This window comes from Elephas maximus, chromosome X, assembly GCF_024166365.1.
Source record: "Elephas maximus indicus isolate mEleMax1 chromosome X, mEleMax1 primary haplotype, whole genome shotgun sequence".
NCBI classification, from domain to species: domain Eukaryota; kingdom Metazoa; phylum Chordata; class Mammalia; order Proboscidea; family Elephantidae; genus Elephas; species Elephas maximus.
Genome location: NC_064846.1, coordinates 122,524,590 through 122,543,775, shown reverse-complemented (window position 1 = coordinate 122,543,775; position 19,186 = coordinate 122,524,590). Strand labels below are relative to the sequence as shown.

General features: G+C 51.7%; 1 protein-coding gene across 6 annotated transcripts; it reads left to right on the top strand.

Moving 5' to 3' along the window:
* Positions 1-2,063: 2,063 nt before the first annotated feature.
* CCDC120 (coiled-coil domain containing 120) lies at positions 2,064-19,075 on the top strand. Of its 6 annotated transcripts, XM_049872551.1 has the most exons (12): positions 2,064-2,376; positions 11,946-12,045; positions 12,242-12,332; positions 12,472-12,605; positions 13,490-13,630; positions 14,109-14,403; positions 14,800-14,862; positions 15,229-15,403; positions 15,536-15,634; positions 16,533-16,581; positions 16,811-17,447; positions 18,419-18,548. In XM_049872551.1, exons 3-12 carry the CDS (start codon positions 12,284-12,286, stop codon positions 18,445-18,447), a joined length of 1,671 nt encoding a protein of 556 aa, XP_049728508.1. In that variant the 5' UTR covers positions 2,064-2,376; positions 11,946-12,045; positions 12,242-12,283; the 3' UTR covers positions 18,448-18,548. The 6 variants fall into 6 exon arrangements, with proteins under 6 accessions (XP_049728508.1, XP_049728504.1, XP_049728503.1 ...); XM_049872547.1 differs by having other exon boundaries at positions 12,242-12,296; positions 16,533-17,447; positions 18,419-19,075; XM_049872546.1 differs by having other exon boundaries at positions 16,533-17,447; positions 18,419-19,075.
* The last annotated feature ends 111 nt before the right edge of the window (positions 19,076-19,186 follow it).

The following is a 19,186-nucleotide window of genomic DNA, read 5'->3' as shown; positions in this document are numbered from 1 at the left end:
TATTACATTTATACGATATGTCCAGAAAAGGCAAATCTATAGAGAAAGAGCCCTGGTGGCCAAGCAGTTAAGAGCTCAGGCTGCTAACCAAACGGTCGGTAGTTCAAATCCACCAGCCACTCCTTGGAAACCCTACAGGGCAGTTCTACTCTGTCAGATAGGGTTGCTATGAGTCTGAATTGACTCTATGGCACACGACAACACAAAAACAACATAGAGACAGAAAGTAGATTAATGGTTGCGTGGGGTGGGAAAAGAGAATGAGGATTAACTGTATTTAGGCATGAGGGATCTTATTGAGGATGATGAAAGTGTTCTAAAACTGGATTGTGGTGATTGTTGCACAACTTGGTAAATTTACTAGACTGGATTGTATGCTTAAAGTGGGTGAATTTTATGGTATATAAATTATATCCTATTTAATTGTTCTAAGAAAAGATCACTGCAGGGTGCTTCGTGGTACACTTGGGTCACTGAAGTGTGGTTTGGGGTGCAGTTAAGAATCACTGAAGGCTATCTATATGGGATCAAATTGACAACAGCAACTTGAAAGATTAGGCAGGAACTTTAGAGGGCAGTGAGTTTGTGTTATTGGGGGAGGAGCAACTTAGAAAAGGAGGGTGAGAATGGTTGCACAAATGGAAGAATGTAATCAATGTCTCTGAATGGTACATGTAGAAACTGTTGAATTGGCTCATGTTTTGCTGCGTATATTCTCAACAACAACAAAATATTTTTTTTAAAAAAGAGTCATTGGAGGGCTTGCGGGACACATTTTAAGCCCCTGGAGTATGATTTGGGGGTTCAGTTTGGTAACTACAGCAAGATGGTTGGTGGTTATTTGTAAGTATAGTTGGGGAGGACTGTTGGAGAGTTGGGGCATGCAATCTGGCAGAGTGCAGTTTGGTTTTGGAGGTATAGGAGATGTTGGAGCATGGTCTGAAGTGCAGCTTAGGAATCACATATAGAGTAGTTGGAAGTTATTTAGGATAGTGATGGGGGCTGTTGGAAGGTAGTTTGTGTATGTGTGGGGTTAAAGGAAGATTTTTTGGGGGGCCAATGGCTCAGGGGTAGAGCAGGAGACTGTTAGAGTGTTACTGGGTGTGCAGGTGGGGCCACACTAAGGGTAGTTAGGAATGTTTGGGGTGATGTTGAGGGCTCTTGGAAAGTAATTTGGGGATGAGTAGAGTATGACTCGGAGGGTATACGGGGTTGTTTTGGGGTCAGTGGAGGGTGTTTTGGGTTGCATATTGGGGGTAGGTGGAGGGTGGTTTGGAAGTGCTGTTTGGAAGTCAATGTTGGCTGGCTTACAAAGTTGATGGAAGATGGTTTGGGGAAAATAACTTAGGGGTAATGGAGGGTAGTTTATGGGTGCAGCTTGGGTACCCATGGAGGGTGGATTGGAGGTGCTGCTGGGGGGGGGTCAATGGAGAGTAGTTTTGAGATACAATTGGGGAATGACAGAGGGTGGTTTGAAGGTTGAAAATCAAAGGTAAATGTGTAGAGTGATTTGGGAGTTGATGAAGCAAGGTTTGGGGGTGCATTTCGGGGTCTATGGATAATTGTTTTGGATGCAATCTTGATGTCTATGGAGGGTAATTTAGGGGTATAGCTTGGGGTCAATGTAGTTAGTCACTTGGGCGCAGCTTGGAGGTCAATGGAGTGTGTGGTGTGGGGTGCATTTGGAAGATGGCACAAAGGGTTGTTGGTGGCGTTTAGAGGTGTGGTGGGGGTTGTTATAGGGCAGTTTGGGGTGCTGCTTGGGGGTCCATGGAGGGTAGCTCAGGGTGAAGGGCTCCATTCTGATCACTGAGAGGGTGTAGCCTCGTTGGGGGCGGGACCCGGACCTGGAAAGGTGAGCTCCCGGGGCGGGAGCTACTAGGTTCCTTCCCCTAACCGGCTTGGCAGCCCTTGAGAACGCGCGTGCGCACGCACTCCCAGTTTGTCCGCCCAGGGCCCTCCCAGGGCAGGGAAAAAAAAAACAACCCGAAGACCCGAGTTTGCGCCTGCGCACTTCACCTCCGCCGCTGCTGTGCTCTCGCGCCCCGCCCCCTTCCCCTCCTTATACCGCTTCGCGCTCAGCGGCGGAGCCTGTGGTGCTGCCGGGAGGCCGGGAGCCAAGGAAATCGAGTTAAAGGTGGGGGGCGAGGATTCACCGCCAGCGGCGGAGCCAGGCGCTTCTCTTCCACCCTCTTCGCTTCTGCTGTCTGAACCCCACGGCTATCCGTCGCGCGGTGCACGCGGCCCAGGGGCAGGGCGCGGAAGGGGAGTAGGCGCGGGCCCGAGGACGAGCGGGGGCCCGCGAAAGAGGGGCGCACCCACCAGCACTCTCGGCCTACAGCGACCCCTCCGTACGCCGTGGTACAACGAGTCTCAGTGAGTAATAACTCCCGCCCGGGGACGAAGGGAGGGAACAGGGCGGGGTGAGGACCGAGAAACGCCAACGGCAGACGTACCTGCGCGAGCACACTCCCTCACTTCTGACCCTGTGGACTCTCTCGACTCCTGTCTTACCTGACAACATATTTTTTTTAACCACGAACCCTGGCCCAGGACCTCCTTCCTGACCCCTGACCTAATCATATTCTGGTCTGCCATGGTCCTCAACCCCTGTTTTGCCCCTCTAAACCCAGTCCTCACCCCAAACCCCGTCCAGTCCTGTCCTCAGGATTCTTGGCCTGAGCGGAGCCTTGCCTGACTTCATGCCATCTCAGAAGCTCATCTTGCCCTGCTCTGATGCCCAACGCTGACCCCATTTTCTGTCCAGATGTTTGACCTGTCTGTTCCCTAAACCCCTGTGCAGTCTCTGACTCCCTTCTTAGTCATGTCCTATCCCGTTGACCCCAACCTGATCCCAGACCTCATAGTTTTTCCCCTTCCCCTTGGCCCTTTCCTGACTCCTGACCTCTGTCCTGGCTCACCACCTTTGGAATGCCCCCCTGTCTTCTGCCCTGTCCTCGCCCCCAAACCTGTCCTGTTTTTCCCTTTCCTCTCTTGTCCCATCACTATCCCCATCCCCATTCTCATGCTGTCCTGGTCTTTTCCTCTTCCTGACCTCCAACCTGAACCTGCCCTTTTCCCTCTTGCCCCCCAAACTACTGTTTTGACCTGTCCTGTTTTGTGACTGCTGTTCTATACTGATCCTGACCCCTGCCCTGCAGTTTTGTCCCCTTTTTGTGCTTTGTCTCTGACCCCTGCCCTGAACCTCACTCCATCCCATTCCCTAGCCAGTGTCCTGGCTCATTCCATGTCCTTCCTCTTAACCTCTATTCTTTGATGAGTCTTATTCAGTCTTGTCTCCTACATTCCTTCCTGTCTTGTTCCCTCATCCAGTCCCAACCCTGGGCCCCTGTTCTAACCCTCACCATTCCCCTCCACCCTGTTCAGATCTCCTTTCTTCCTAACACCCACTTTCCATCCCCTCTGAGCCCAGAAGGACAGGGGTCTCATTATACCCTGCTCCTGAACTTGGAGGGTCGTCATTCCCAGGGCCTCTGAAGTACATCCCAAGTACTTTCTCTTAGCGAAAGGGGGAATGAACTTTCATTCTGCCTACTCCATCACCTACAGCTGCCTGAGCAAACAGTCCTGTGGGGCTGATGGGGTTTTGAATGTGATCTACCCTCACTCCAGTGATGTCATACAGAGCTTGCACTTCTCTCTCTGCCCCAAGAGGGCATGGAACTGGTCCTACGCCCCCCCCACCTTCCCCAAGTGTGAAAGAATACCCTAAATTATTCATTGGCTCTCTGGGAGTCTGCAAGTTCCAGGTCATGTTTCCAGCCTTGCCAGGTCGGAGGGGCTGCCCCATGTCAGGGGGATGAGCGAGTATTTGGGGATAGCGGACCCAGGAATATGTGTGAATCTTCCAGGTCATGTTATCTCCACCCCCTGGTCTTGATTCTGAATGTGTGATCCGTGCTTTCCTGGCCTGGAAACAAGTCCATTCTGGGCCAGAGGCTTCAGGGTTTTGTGGGGGTAGGATGGGGGCAGAGGTTTATTTCCCCTTCTCTCTCAGCAGTAAGCAATATCAGTCTTGGTGCTAAGTCTACCCACATTTGTGGGGTGGGTCTGTGTGTGGGGGGCAGGGAGGGGCGTGGTCACTGGATGTTAGAAACAGGTCCATCCAGTAGTAATTATAACAACAGTATTAATAGGATGATCCCTTGCTGTCTGCATCTCCTTGATTCTGAGATGGGGAGAATTTGTGTAGTGAGGAAGTACTGTGTTATTCAATTACATCTTGTTTCAGTGTTTCTCATAGAGTACTGAGAGTTTGAATAATGAGAGCTACCAAATCCATCTCATTTATCCAAAACGTTTAACCAACCTGTTAATAACAGTACCATCACCATAAGTGTTCCTCGATGTCCCAATCTATTTGGTACCTGAGTTCTGAGAGGAAGCATTCTGATCATTCAGACAGTGAAAGATACCAAGATATCTTAAAGTTTTTGGTTTCTGCATTTTACAGAGTAGGTAGAGTTCAGATAATGAAGGATAAGGACTCTAACGCAAAAATATATTCACATCTATTAACTTTTTGAGTTCCAGTAGCAAGAGTTGGGATACCTAGGTTTGTATAAACATATTTGGTTCCTGCATTTTGCCTGGTAAGTAAGGAAAGCTCAGAGAGTGAGGGATACCAACTCTATCTCAGATATGTATCTAAATCCATTCAGTTGCTGAATTTGGATAGTGAGAGTTGAGACAAGTTATCTGAATGTATTTGGTTCCAGCATTTTTTGTTTGTTTTCTTTTAAAATTAAAAAAAATTTTATTGTGCTTTAGGCAAAAGTTTACATTGCAAATTGTTTCTCATTCAAAAATTTATACACAGATTGTTTTGTGACATTGGTTGCAATCCCTGCACTGTGTTGACATCCTCCCCCTTTCTCTTGACCCCGGGTTCCCCATGTCCATTCGTCCAGTTTTCCTGTCCCTCCCTGCATTCTTATCTTTGCTTTGGGGCAGCTATTGCCCATTTGGTCTCGTGTACTCGACTGATCTAAGAAGCATGTTCCTCACATGTGTTATTGTTTGTTTTATAGCCTGTCTAATCTTTGGCCTGGTAGCCTAGTGGTTAAGTTGTACGTCTGCTAACCAAAGGGTCGGCAGTTCGAATCCACCAGGTGCTCCTTGGAAACTCTATGGGGCAGTTCTACTCTGTCCTATAGGGTCGCTATGAGTCGGAATCGACTCAACGGCACGGGGTTTAATCTTTGGCTGAAAGGTGGACTTCTGGAGTGGCTTCAGTTTTCAGTTAGAAGGGTGGCTGGGGGCCACAGTCTTAGGGGCTCCTCCAGTCTCTGCTAGTGAATTTGAATTTTGTTCTACACTTTTCTCCCGCTCTGTCTGGGACCCTCTACTGTGATCCCTGTCAGAGTGTGGTTGGTGGTAGTAGCTGGGTACCATCTAGTTCTTCTGGGCTCAGGCTGGTGGACGCTGTGGTTCATGTGGTCCGTTAGTCCTTTGGACTGATATTTTCCTTGTGTCTTTGATTTTCTTCATTCTCCTTTGCTCCGGACGAGATGGGACCAATAGATTTAGATGGCCACTCACAAGCTTTTAAGACCCCAGATGCTACTCACAAAAGTAGGATGTAAAACGTTTTCTTTATGAACTATGTTATGTCAATTGACCTACATGTCTCCCAAGACCATGGTTCCAGCCCTTAGCCCCAATAACTCAGTCCCTCAAGGTGTTTGAGTGTGTCTAGGAAGCTTCTAGTTGGAAACCCTGTTGGCGTAGTGGTTAAATGCTACGGCTGCTAACCAAAGGGTTGGCAGTTCAAATCCTCCAGGCGCTCCTTGGAAACTCTATGGGGGCAGTTCTACTCTGTCCTATAGTGTCGCTATGAGTTGGAATCGACTCGACGGCACTGGGTTTGGCTTTTTTTTGGTAGGAAGCTTCTATGACCTTGCTTCGGTCAAGGTGTGCTGACTTCCCCTATATTGTGTCTATTACCACTTGTCTACTATCTAGTTCATGGTTTCCCATCCCTGCTCCTCCCCTCCCTCATAGCCATCAAAGATTGTTTTTTTCTGTGTGTAAACCTTTTCTTGGGTTTTTATAACAGTGGTCTCATGCAATATTTGTACTTTTGCTATTGACTTATTTCACTCAGCATAATGCCCTCCAGATTCATCCATGTTGTGAGATGTTTCATGGATTCATTATTGTGCTTTATCGTTTGTGTGTATGTACCATAATTTGTTTATCCATTCATCTGTTGACGGGCACGTAGGTTGTTTCCACCTCTTTGCTATTGTGAATAATGCTGCAACAAACATGGGTGTGTATATGTCTATTTGTGTGATGGCTCTTATTTCTCTGGAATATATTCCTAGGAGTGGGATTGCTGGATCATATGGTATTTCTGTTTCTAGCTTTTTAAGGAGGTGCTATATTGTTTTCCATAACCCTAGGGGGCAGTTCTACTCTGTCCTGTGGAGTCTCCATGAGTTGAAATCAACTTGATGGCAATGGGTTTGGTTTGAGTTTTGGTTATATCATTTTCCGTTCCATTTTACAGTCCCACCAGCAGTGACTAAGTGTTCCAATCTCCCCACACCTTTTCCAGCATTTGTTGTTTTCTGGGTTTTTTTTTTTTTTTTTTGGTTAGTGCCGGTAGTGTCAGGGTGGTTCTAGTATTTTCTATATTGAGTAGGGAGAGGTTGAATAATGAGGGGAAAATAGCTCTGGTTCAAACTTACCTGCTTTGAAAGTAGGAAGGGTTTCATGTCTGGGTAACAAGTGGGGAGGGTTTGGAGGCTGAGGGATACCAGCTCTGTCTCAAAAATGTATCTGAATCCATTTGGTTCCTGATTTTGGATCATGAGAGTTTGCACAAGTTATCTGAGGAAAAACAGCTCTGTTTCAAATCTATCCGGTGAGGCTGAGGGATACCAGTTCTGTCTCAAAAAAATGTCTGAATATATCTGTTTGATTCCTGAGTTCAGATAGGGAGGAATACTTGTAATTATGACAGCCAACACATATTGAATGTTTACTGTGTGCCAGGCACTGTCTTAGCAAGCATTAAATATGTTAATGCATTTAATGCTTGCAGCAACCCTGTGTAGTCCATACTATTATCGTCATCTCCATTTTATAGACAAGGACACTGAGGCAGACAGAGCTTACGTACCTTGTCTAAGCAGTCACACAGCCAGTAAGTAGAAAGAGCTGGGTTGAATCCCACCACTTACTAGCCATCTAGCACCACCGGCCTTGGCTAGGGTGGGGCCTGGAGGTTGTACCATCTTCAGGCTGTAAAAAGTCTGGGATCAGGGCAATGATGTGGGTGGGTGACCCTGCCCCACCTGTGTGCCTGGCCCAAGAGGTCCAGTTACCCACTCTCCCCCGCCCCAGCACCTGCTCATCTCTGTGTGAGTTTATTTGTGTTACTGTTAACAGTCATTAATGACATAGTACGAGTTTCCTTGTACTTTGAAATGCTTTCCGAAGTTACTTTAGCTTTTGTTATCTCTAACCACCTTTTACCCATTTTACAGGCAAGGAAACCTAAGTGTTGAAACTTAATCCACATTGCCAGACAATTCTCTTGTCCCTCTTGGCTCTGATTTTGTAAACATCTTTCTTCTCAACATCCTTGGCGGCCCACAAGAGGCAAGAGAGGCTGTGGCTGAGAGGACACTCCCCACTAACCCCTAGTTGCCCACCCATGGCTGTCATCCTCCACCAGCACCAGGCAGTGAAGGAAGGGAAAAGGAGGGGAGGTAGATGAAAGGGGCCTTTGTGTCCCATGCTGGAAATCCCACACCCAGGAAGAAAGGTGAACAAGATGGCGGGCACGTCCATTAAAGTACATATGGAGAGAGCTCCTGCCTACGCCTGGCCCACCATCTAAGCGAGGAGGGAGTCGGCCTCACTCTGCTCTTTCACATCATGGCGTTGGCTGCTGCAGGGGCCTGGGTTGGGTTTGGGCCCTGAGGTCACAGAGCAGATGGTCCCAAATCTAGTACAGGATGTGTGGTGTATGTATGCTACGGCAGGCCTGGAGCCCAGGTGGTGCTTTTGGGGGACACACTACATCATAGGGACTCAGAGCCAATTTTCTTATCTGGAGTGAAGCTGACTCCTGGCCAGAAATGCATGAGGGGGAAGACAGGGGAGACTCAGCCCGGATATGAAGAAGCATGAGCCCCCTTCCTCACTCCACCTCCCTTACAGGTGTAGCCTTTATTCACCTCCAACCCAGGACCCAGCCCCCCCCGCCCCCTGAGTTCTCATGCTACGTGTTCTTATGCCACTGTCATCTGAATCAGGTCTCTTCACCTTTCTGAGCTTCAGTTTCTAAGTCTATAAAATGGCCATGAGGAGCTTGGGTCTGTGTCTTCCAGGCTTATAGGGACCAAGAGGGGTTAAATGCATCAGAGTGTTTTTGTAGAGTGTACATTTGTGGTCAGTTTACTGGGATTATTTATTCTGGAGCTGCAGAAGGTGGTAGGGTCTTAAGACCTGGCTTCTCAGAAAGATCAACTTCCTCTGTCCCCAGGTTGGGAAACTATTACCCTGATGAGGGTGAGAATTGCCCCACTACCTTCCACCACCCCTGCCTTGCCTTGGAAGAAAGGGTAGGAGTCTCAGGAATGTGTTGCACACTGCCAAGAACCACAAACCCTATTCATACTCGAGGTCACCCATGTGCTCAACAACTCCCCAGCCCTCTATCCCTTCAGCTCCAAGTTAATACTCTCAGGTGGGCAGGGTCTGATCCTTGGGGAATTTGGGCAGTAGGAGAGGCAGCTGCCGTTCCCACACCCTTAGCCCTTCTTTCTTAGTTTTCATGTCCTAGCTGGAATCCTGGTGGTGCAGTGGTTAAGTGTTCAGCAGCTAACCAGAAGGTCAACGGTTTGAACCTACCAGCTGCTCCTCAGGCAAAAAGAGGTGGCAGTCTGTTTCTGTAAAGATTACAGCCTTGGAAACCCTGTAGGGCAGGTCTGCTTTGTCCTATAGGGTCGCTATGAGAATTGACTTGATGGCAATGGATTTTTTATGTCTCAGCTAAATGTATCAGGATACGGAGGGAGTTTCAGGCTCCTTTCTTGGTCATACTGGGCACCCTGAGGGGACTTGGCCCCAAGACTATCTCTAAAGGCCTTAGCCCTGGTGGCAGGCAGGGAAGGGTTAAAAGGTGTGGGTTGGCCCAGTCCCAGGCCAGGTAGGCTGGGCCATTTCTTGGTGGGAGGTGTCTGAGGCATCCCCAGCTGCTGCTGCTTACAGCCACCACCAGCAGAACCAGGACTTGGTAGAGGCAACTATTTATTTGAGGTAACTGAGGCCCCCCACAGCACCTTTGTGGCCTTGGTGAGCACCTGGGTGCAGTGAGTAGTGGTAGGGGCAGAGGAGGGAGGAGGGCATCAGGGGACTGGGTGGGGTAAGCTGAAGTTCCCCAGCAGGAGAGAGCCCAGTCAACACTGTAGGGTGGGAGCGGGGAGCCCGTGGTGGTGATGAAGCCAAAAATGTATGGCTTCCTTTCCTGGCATGAAGCCACTTCCTGGCCAGAAATGGCTGAGGTGGAGGGATGTGGGAAGACCTAGCCACGATAAGAAGCATGAGCCCCTCTGCTCCACTCCCATCTCCTCCACTTCCTCTCCCTTCCCCCAACCCAGGCCCCAGACCCCCATGAAAGCCCAGATTGTGCTGTTGGGAAACCATTTCTGAGGTACCTGCCTGCCTGCCCCACATTTGTTCACGTAGAGTGGAGGAAGGAGGGCACTAGGTGAGAGTGAGAAACAGTCCCTGAGATTGGGGGTTTGTATTTGCTCCAGTGGTGGCAGGATGTGGAAAGGGGGTCCCACCGAGGGTGTTAGGTACTACCCAGGTGAGGTGTCTTGGTTGTAAACAGTCATTACAGCCAGGAATTTCTTTCTCGGCTGTGGCGTCAGAAGGGTAGACCTGAAAAACCTGCTAGGCCCGCCTCTGGGTGTGTGTGGGGGTGCCCTCTGCAGCTCTCTTGCTGTAGCCCATCTCTGGGACAGAACAGGGCCATCAGTCAGAAGACCCAAGGGCTGGTGTGGATGTGTGTTGGGGAGGGAGTTGCTGGTGTCTTCCTTCTCACCAGCTTTGGGTAGGAATGGGTAGGCCCAGGCCCCAAGGCAGTTATGCAGAGGGCAGGCCAGAGGAGGCAAAGGTTTGGAAGCTGTATTTGGAGGTGTGGAGTGTTGACCCTATGTCTAGCCTGCCCAGTGACCCCGTGACTCAGCCCCTAGCTATGTACCTGAGGTCAGGTTGACAGGGTGGAGTTGGGGTTCCTGTCTGAACCCTGTGTTGACTTCCAGGATACCCGGAGCTCTCAGGGGTGAAAGGCTTAAGGCAGCCAGCGTGGGATGTGGGACCAGTCCTGGCAAACAGGCCCATGGGGTAGAAGTTGAGATCCCTGTTGGAGTGGAGGAAGGTTCAGGGGAGCCCTGTGAGAGTTCCCCAAATCCAAATGGGGCTGGGGAATTGGGAGCCCCAGGAGCCGAGGGGCAGAGAGAAACCCAGCCATGCTGGGAAATGCGTGTTTTCTGAGTCAGTCAGTACCCCTTGCCAGACCTTAGATGGGTGTGAGTGTGAGTACCTCTGCAGAGCACACACTGGTACCTGAATTTACAAAAAGGCTTTAGAGACTGACCCCCATCCCTAATGTTGAGGGCAAGGAATCACTGCTTCTGGGGAGGGGTACAGACCCTATGTGGGGACAGGGGACTGCGGAGAAACTGTTGGAACATTATAGGCAGCTTGGCTACACCCCACAATGTATAGATGGGGAAGGGGCTTGAATTGTCTCCTTGGTTGCCTGGCTCTTCTCCACACCTGGCTACCATGTCATGACAAACTGGATTTTGAGTAGGTGGGATGGACCTCTGTGACCCCATGAGAGCATCCCAGTTGCCTGCCACAGAGGTCAGGCCAGTTGGTGGGAGGTGATGTAACCTGGCTGCCCACCTGGGGACTGTGTGGGATGTGGGAGGGAGGGAGCAAACTCCAGAGGAGGAGACAAGGGCAGGGCTGGTGGCCAGCCATGGCATCTGGAGCAGAGAAGGAGGCAGGAGGCAGCTGGTTTGTTATCTGCAGCTGTGGACTTTGCGTCTCACAAATCCCAGGAGGGTCAGTTCCCTAAGCTGGGGCTAGAGGGGCCCTGGGGTCAATGAAAATGCTCTCCCTGCTGCTCCAGGGCCACAGGATGAAGTTGAGACAGGTATAGAACCACAGAGCTGGGCTTGAGCCCTGGCTCTGCCACCTCTTCATTTGTTTATTCAGCCATTTATTCATTCAGCTGGCAACATTCATTGAGCGCTTGCTGTGTGCGCAGCAGTATTGGAGATGTTGAAGAAAACAGGACAGATGTGTTTCCTGTCCTCGGGGATGTGTGGGGAAGGCACAATCTCTTGTGTGGTACAGCGAGAGGACATAATGCAGAGGCTCACCTCTGGAAGTGGTATTTAAGCCAAAGAATGACAAGTGAGAACCAGGGGTTGGGGTGTTAAGAGGTTGAAAGAGCACTCCAGACAGTAGTCACAGCCTCGGCCAAGGCCCTGAGGCCTGATAGACTTGGGAATTTATAAGGAAGTTGGTAGGGACAGAGCAGCTCTAGTGAGGGAGAGAGTGTTGGACCAGAGGGGTGGGCCTGGTTATGTTTGTGGCTTTGGACAAGTTATTTCATCACTCTGTGCCTTACTCTCATCTTTACAATGGTGGTATTAATAGTCATAGAACTACTATCACAGGGTGGCTGTGAAGATTAAATGTGGCCTAGTATAGAACTGTGCCAGGTACCCAGGTGCTTAGTAAGTGCACTGTTGTTATAGTTAGTTGAATCTGTACCATTAATTCTCCTTCCCCAGGCAAGACTACTGTGCCAGGTACCCAGGTGCTTAGTAAGTGCACTGTTGTTATAGTTAGTTGAATCTGTACCATTAATTCTCCTTCCCCAGGCAAGACTCCTGGCTGTGGCCCATGGGCCTCTGAGGAGGCGTTGTAAATCTGCCCAGCTCCCCACTTGCTGTGCTCCCACTCAATGGGAAGGGAATCAAGGTACCAGGGCCAACACCGTTCTGGGGTGACCCCCTGGGTCCAGACATCAACACAGATTCTGAGAGGGCAAATCAAGCAGGCGGGTGGGGTCCAGGGCACCTCTTACTCCCAGCTGGGATTTTGGGAAGCTGGGTAGGGGTGGGGGTTGGGTATCATGGGATGTGCTTCCTTAACGGCTCCTGTGCATCATTGTCAGGCCTTGTCCAGCCGTCGGCCACAGACTCTCGACAGCACCAGGATGGAAGTCAAAGGTCAGCTGATCAGCTCTCCCACCTTCAATGCCCCAGGTCGGTGGCTGGTTCTCCCTTCCGCCTCCTCCCCTGCTCTGAGTCACTCCCTGCCCACTTGGGAAGGGGTGTCCCATGCCCCACAGCTGCTCCAGGATGCCCTGGCTGTCCCACTGATCTTTGTTCCCTCTATGTCCAGCTGCCCTGTTCGGAGAGGCTGCCCCCCACGTGAAGTCAGAGCGTCTGCGGGGGCTGCTTGACCGGCAGCGGGCCCTGCAGGAGGCCCTGAGCCTGAAACTTCAGGAGCTACGAAAAGTGTGTCTCCAGGAGGCGGTGAGGGCTTGGTCCCAGGAGTGTAAGGGATAGTGGGAGCCCTAGGTAGGCAGACTAGAGTGGCAATTATAGATTCCCTGTCACCCTCTGTCTCATCAAAGCTCAGCTTAGAGATCTTAGAATCAATGAAATTGGTAACGCAGGCCCACAATTCCTTACCTACAGTTCTGAAATCAAAAACCTCAAAAAACAAAAGTTATTTCTAAAATTTGGCAGCAAAACCTGACCTGAACTGACATGGAGTGATTTATACTTTCTCTTTACTCCTCTTAGTGTGAATATCCGCAGTTTACCAGAAATAATAATGCATATGTTTTTTAATGAAGGAGCCCTGGTGGTGCAGTGGTAAAGGAAAGATCTGCAGTTCGAACCCAGCAGCCACTCCGCAGGAGAAAGATGTGGCAATCTGCTTCTGTAAAGATTTCCCACCTTGGAAATCCTATGGGCACTTGTACTCTGTCCTGTAGGGTCACTATGAGTTGAAATCGACTCGATAGCAATGGGCTTAGTGTGAATATCCACACAGTGTGCTAGAAATAATAATGTGATTCAGAGCATGCAGCCCCAGCCCCTGATAGGGGTGTTATGTAATATGCAATATATAGGCTGTGTTGCCTTTATAAAAATTTTTGGGTTCCAAAGTAGATCTCCCCCATCCTTCCCGTCTCCACTGCCCCAGGGATTTGGGTCATTGAGGGGATGAGAGTCTACACTGTATACCTGCCTAGTGGAGATACTGGAAGGAGGAAGAGAAACGTGTGAAGTGCTGAACAGGGCCAGGCTCCTAGTAGGACCTCTGTAGCTTTTGGGGTCATTACTGCTTTGTCCCATCCCCTCCCTGCAACTAACCCTTGGTAGTTTCTGACCCCTGTCCCCTGACCCAGGAGCTAACTGGCCAACTGCCCCCTGAGTGCCCCCTGGAGCCTGGTGAACGGCCACAGTTGGTCCGACGGCGGCCCCCTGCAGCCTGCACCTATGCTCCATCACACCCCAACCCAGCACACCACTCCTTGTGCCCTGCTGAGGTGAGCAGACTTGGAGAGCAAGATGGTATGGGGGAAGGGAATAGGTACAGAGGAAGAGGAGCCTAGAGGAAAACAAAGGCAGAGTGGGGGTTGAGTCCAAGGCAGGGAGAAGCTAAGATGAGAAGGAAAAGGGTTTGAGTGAGATGGGTTCTGGATATAAGGGGTGCAGTAGTCCCCAGGGGAAGGTAGAGGAGCAGGTCCCAAGATAGGTGTGATAAATCCCAGCCCTGGGAAGATGCTGGTCCCTAACTCAGTGAGGATAGGCCTCCCACCCCTAGGAAGATGAATAGGCCTAGCCAGTAATCAAGATAGGCCCTGCCTCCAGAGGGTGAATAAGCTCCATCCCGCAGAGAATAGGCTCACTCCCAGGTAGAGCAGCGCCACCTCCAGTCTAGATGGGCTCTGCCACTGATTGTCCTGGTGCTTGGCTATTTCCAACATTTGGTCCTGTCTCACCCCTTTTGGGTGGACCCTACAGGAGCTGGCTCTCGACGCCCTGGAGCGCGAGGTGTCAGTGCAGCAGCAGATTGCGGCAGCTGCCCGTCGCCTGGCCCTGGTCCCTGAGCTTAGTGCTGAGCAGCGCCGGCGCCGGCGCCAGGTCCAGGCAGATGCACTGCGGAGGCTGCATGAGCTGGAGGAGCAGCTTGGGGATGTCCAGGCCCGCCTTGGCCTTCCAGTGCTCCCACCACCCCAGCCACTGCCACTGTCCATGGGAGCAGTTATCACCACCCAGGGAGTCTGCCTGGGCACGCGCCTTGCTCAGCTCAGCCAGGGTGAGCCAGGTCCCATCATCCCACCAGTGAAAGTGGGAGAGTGGGCTCCGTGAATGGACACTGGCTAATGGACTTGTAGGGGTGGGATGGGTGAACAGTCAGTGAAGACAGGGAGGTAGGCAGAACTTAAGGAGCCCAACCAGTAAGAAGAGTTCAGATAAGTTGGCCTATGGGAGGAGGGGGCCCATTGAGAACTGACCAGTAGGCACAAAGAAAGTGAGGAACCAAGTCTATGGTGGTTTTGGTTTGAGGTAAAGTTGAATTCTTGGGAAGGGAACAGGTTGGGGAGGAGACATATCTAGAAGGTGGTGCTGAGCAGAACCCATCCAGTAATATAAGGGGATGGTACCTAGGCCTTGGGTTTTTAGGCCTGGTTCTCCCCCTTCTCACCTGTAGAGGATGTAGTTCTGCACTCAGAGAGCAGCTCCCTCTCAGAGTCTGGGGCCAGCCATGATAATGGTGAGGACTCCTATCCCCCAGGCATGCCCCCAACCCCTTCCTATGACTTATGGCCCGTTCTTTGATGCTCAGCCCTTCCTCACCTCTTCAGCTCCACCTACTTACTCCTCCATAGCTATTCCCCATCTTCCTGTGGGGCTCCCCATCTTCTTAGCTTCATCCCACCCCTGTTCCCTCAGCAGCCCCTCCCCTTCCCTTGTTGCCCTGCCTCATCCTTTAGCTCCTCCTCATCTGGCTTAACCCTGCCCCAGATCTTTGCCCCTCACCTACTTCCCTAGCCCCTACCCTTTGCTTTGCCCCCAACCAGTCTTGCTTCCTCTGGGCCCCCTCTCACTGACTTCTCTGCCACATCTCCCTTCTACTCAGAGGAGCCCCGTGGCTGCCTCCCTCTGGCTGAGCGCCCCTCACCACCCAAGGCCTGGGACCAGCTGTGGGTGGTATCTGGGGGCAGCCCTGAGCGGCGAGCCCCGTGGAAACCACCCCCATCAGATCTTTATGGGGACTTGAAGAGCAGGCGGAACTCTGTGGCCAGCCCCACCAGGTGAGGACGAGCCCCTACCCTCCCTTCCCCATAAGTCAGGAATGGGACCCTGAGTTTGGGCTAGCAGGATGGCCTGCTGGTGGGTACAGTCTCTAACCTGGGCCCCAACTGGGTCTGCCTGTCTCTATTTAGCCCCACACGCTCACTGCCCAGGAGTGCCTCCAGTTTTGAGGGGCGAAGTGTGCCTGCCACCCCTGTCCTCACTCGGGGCATCGGCCCCCAGCTCTGCAAGTAAGGGGACTCGGAGGGTGGGTTTGAGGATCAGAGGAGGGGACAGTTAGTTTTAACTGGGGGTGTTGGGGAGAGCATTATCAAAGGGCATGGGATATGGGAGATTGGGCTTTGAAAGGTGAATAGGAGTTGTCTTGGTAAAGAAGAAGAGGGTAGGGATTTGGAGCAAAAGCACTAAAGTTTGAGTATGGGCCTTTCTTTATATTTTGGACAAGTAATTTCCCTTCTCTGAACTTTTGTCTCATTTGTGAAATGGGCATAAAAGTTTCTGCCTTTGAAAGATATTGTAGGCGTGACAGTTACAGTTAATTGTTACATACTACGATCTGCCAGAAATCAGGGCTTTACATGTGCCTGGTGTGTCTCAGTCAGTGAATAAACAAAGCCCCTGTCCTTGTGGAGCTTACAGCCTATGAACGGTAGCTGTTGAGAATGATAGTTTTGGGTGGTTCATACGCATTGTGGGACAGAGTTCAGGAAGGCTCTTAAACTCCAGGCCTAAGGATTAGGACTTCATCCTGGAGGCAGTAGGGAGCTATGAGAGGGGTCTTAGCAGGGAACAAGGGGTCAGGTGTATTAGGAAGAGTCTTCTGTCAGGCTCTGTTTAGCTAGCATTTCCTCTCCAGCCCTATACATATCTACATCTCCCTCAGGGCTAATAGCCCCAGCGCCCCCCCCATACATTTCCTACCCTCCTGCCCCCGACTCTGGGACAGAACCTTTGCTTCCCTTTACATGCTCACTACCTGACACCTTCATACACAGTTTCTAATCCTGGGCCCATTTTGGAGATGTGGAAATGAAGGCCCAGAAAGAGATGGGCTAGGGAGGGAACTCAGCCCATCTGCTTAATTTTTTTCTGATGCTACTCCCATTGCCCCTGCCTCTGCACCCCCAGACCTGAAGGCCTCCATTCTCGCCAGTGGTCCAGCAGCCAGGACTCCCAGGTGGGCTTCTCCCGGGCAGATCCTGCCTCTGACCATGCCTCCCTCTTCGCAGCTCGCACGCGCCGCAGCAACAGCTCCGAGGCCCTGCTCGTGGACCGGGCAGCTGGTGGGGGAGCTGGCTCCCCGCCTGCCCCTCTGCACCCCCCTGTTGCTGGCCCCCCAGTCTGCAAGAGCAGTGAGGTGCTATATGAGCACCCCCAAATAGTCCCTTCTTTCTCCTCTCGTACAGCTGGCCCCCCAGACCCTCCCAGGGCTGCCCGGCCCAGCTCAGCTGCCCCTGCCTCCCGCGGGGGCTCCAGGCACCCACCTGTGTGTGGGGACTTCCTCTTGGACTATTCCCTGGAACGGGGCCTGCCCCGCGGTAGTGGCGGGGCAGGTTGGGGGGAGCTGCTACCCACAGCTGAGGTCCCAGGACCCCTCTCCCGACGGGACGGGCCCCTCGCCATGCTCCCAGGCTCACCACCTGTGTATGCAGCTGATGGTAGCAGTCCCCTCCTCCGCAGCAAGGACCCCCATGCCCGTGCCACCCACACTAAGCCCTGTGGCCTGCCCCTGGAGGCCTCTGAGGGTCTGGAGGTACATCCAACCCCTCTGCTGTGGATGCCCCCATCCACCCGTATTCCCCTGGCTGGTGAGCGCAGCAGCCACAAGAACCTTGCACTGGAGGGGCTGCGGGACTGGTACATCCGGAACTCAGGACTGGCTCCAGGGCCCCAGCGCCGGCCTGTGCTTCCCCACATGGGCCCACCACACCAACCCTTCCTCCATGCCCGCTCCTATGAGATGGGCCAGGTGCTGTATGGGACCCCCAGCCAGGCGCCACTTCCACACTCAAGGAGTTTCACAGCGCCCCCTGTCTCCGGCAGGTATGGGGGGTGCTTTTACTGATGGGTAGGGGTCTCTTGAGGCAGATGGCAAAGGTATCCAGGCCAAGGGAACAGCTAGTCATGAGAGCTAATGGCTTGGAACACAAGGAACCTAGCTGCAGCACTAACCCAGCTAGATCATGTGCTGTTCATGGCCTGCATTAGTCCGCAGGGTCCCACTGGAGGGGTATCTTGGGTATCGGTAACTGCATTTCTTTACCAAGCTATATAATATTTTAACAACCAGTGCATGTCAGCTGAAAATGAGCCTTGAAACCAAGGTGCTGAGAGGAAGGGGCATCCTGTGCCCCCCACCTTTCTCTTCCTCTGTTCTCCATGCTTGGGAGCCCCCAGGTGCTCTGTCCTGTGCCTGCCTCCACCTCTTTAACGAGCCTGTTTTCCTTTCTTTCCCTGTGTCCTGTCTTTTCCTTTCTTCTCTGTCTTCTTCAACCTATCCTCCGGATTCCTGCAACCCCTTCTAAAGATACTACGCGGACTTCCTGTATCCCCCGGAGCTGAGCACTCGTTTAAGTGACCTGACATTAGAGGGGGAGCAGTCCTCCAGTTCTGACCCCCAGACCCCGGGGACACTGGTCTGACCCCTTTTGATAAGCCGCTTGTTGCCCTGGGCATGACTACCACCTGGAGAGCACACAGCTGACCTTGCTGAGCCCTGGGGTGTGGGTGCTCTCATTCCTGGGCGCCAAGCCGACCTTCCAAGGCCCCTGACTTCCTGTGGGCCTGGGAGAGTGTCTGACACTCTACTACTTCTTTTACAATGTGCTGGGGGCTAGGGGGCCTCAGCCAGGTTAGAAGAGGGGCATGACGTAATGGGGTCTCCAAGCCCCTTCCTCCATGTGTTTACAGTTGTGATTTAGGTGTTCACCGTCTTCCCCCAACACTAGATGTTTTATAAAAGGGAAACTGTGATCTTGTCCTGATTGGGTTCATTGCTGTCTGGTTTCATTCAGGAACCCCTGTCATGAAATGGACCATGTAGGGTCTCAGGACCCTGTTCTGGGCAGCCAGCCAGGAGACTCCAGTGTGAACAGAACTCCTTGCCACCCCCCACCACGGCAGTTCTTGGGGAGGTGGGTTCTCTGTCCACACTTGGAAGGATTAACGTTTGGGTGAGGGGCTTAGGTTCATTTTCCCACACCCAGGAATACCTGAAGGAGCCCCTGTCTCTGCCCATCTGTAGTCACTGCCTCTACCCGCACGGGGTGAGATAGCCCAGCCTTTGGTGGTAGCCCTTGACCTGATTATCCCCAATCAGGAGGCCCCTGAGGAGGGGGAAAGGCAGAGTCATAGGGTATGTTGTGTGTGTGGGGGGATGCTGTGGTGGTTGAACCTGGTATCTGGTAGATGCCAGTAAAATCCTCAGGTGATGTCTGGCCACGGGCCACGGGCCACAGGCCACGTCACATCTTCCTTGGCTTTCCTTCCATCTAGCATTTTTTAAACAAATCCACATAAGCTGTGTTTTCTATATCTGTCTGTGACTTTCTGGAGCTAGGGGTCCCACTACCCCCTTTACCTGGTGTTAAACTTTTCTTTTTGAACCAGTGGATCTGGGCCCAAGACACTACCCACACTGAGAGGGGATTTCTATAATAAATGTGTAAACTGAACCCATGTGTTGTTTCTCTATCTGCTTTGCCTTGGGGGCCCACACCTTTAGTTAAGACCAGATAATATTTTAATAATATTTTTACAGGAAAAAATATATATAACACTGT

Coding starts and splice junctions, on each gene's coding strand:
- CCDC120 (XM_049872546.1), top strand. CDS start 12,284: ATGGAAGTCAAAGGTCAGCTGATCAGCTCTCCCACCTTCAATGCCCCA. Junction 12,606..13,489: donor AAGTGTGTCTCCAGGAGGCG/GTGAGGGCTTGG, acceptor CCCCTGACCCAG/GAGCTAACTGGCCAACTGCC. Junction 17,448..18,418: donor GCGCCCCCTGTCTCCGGCAG/GTATGGGGGGTG, acceptor GGTTTCATTCAG/GAACCCCTGTCATGAAATGG.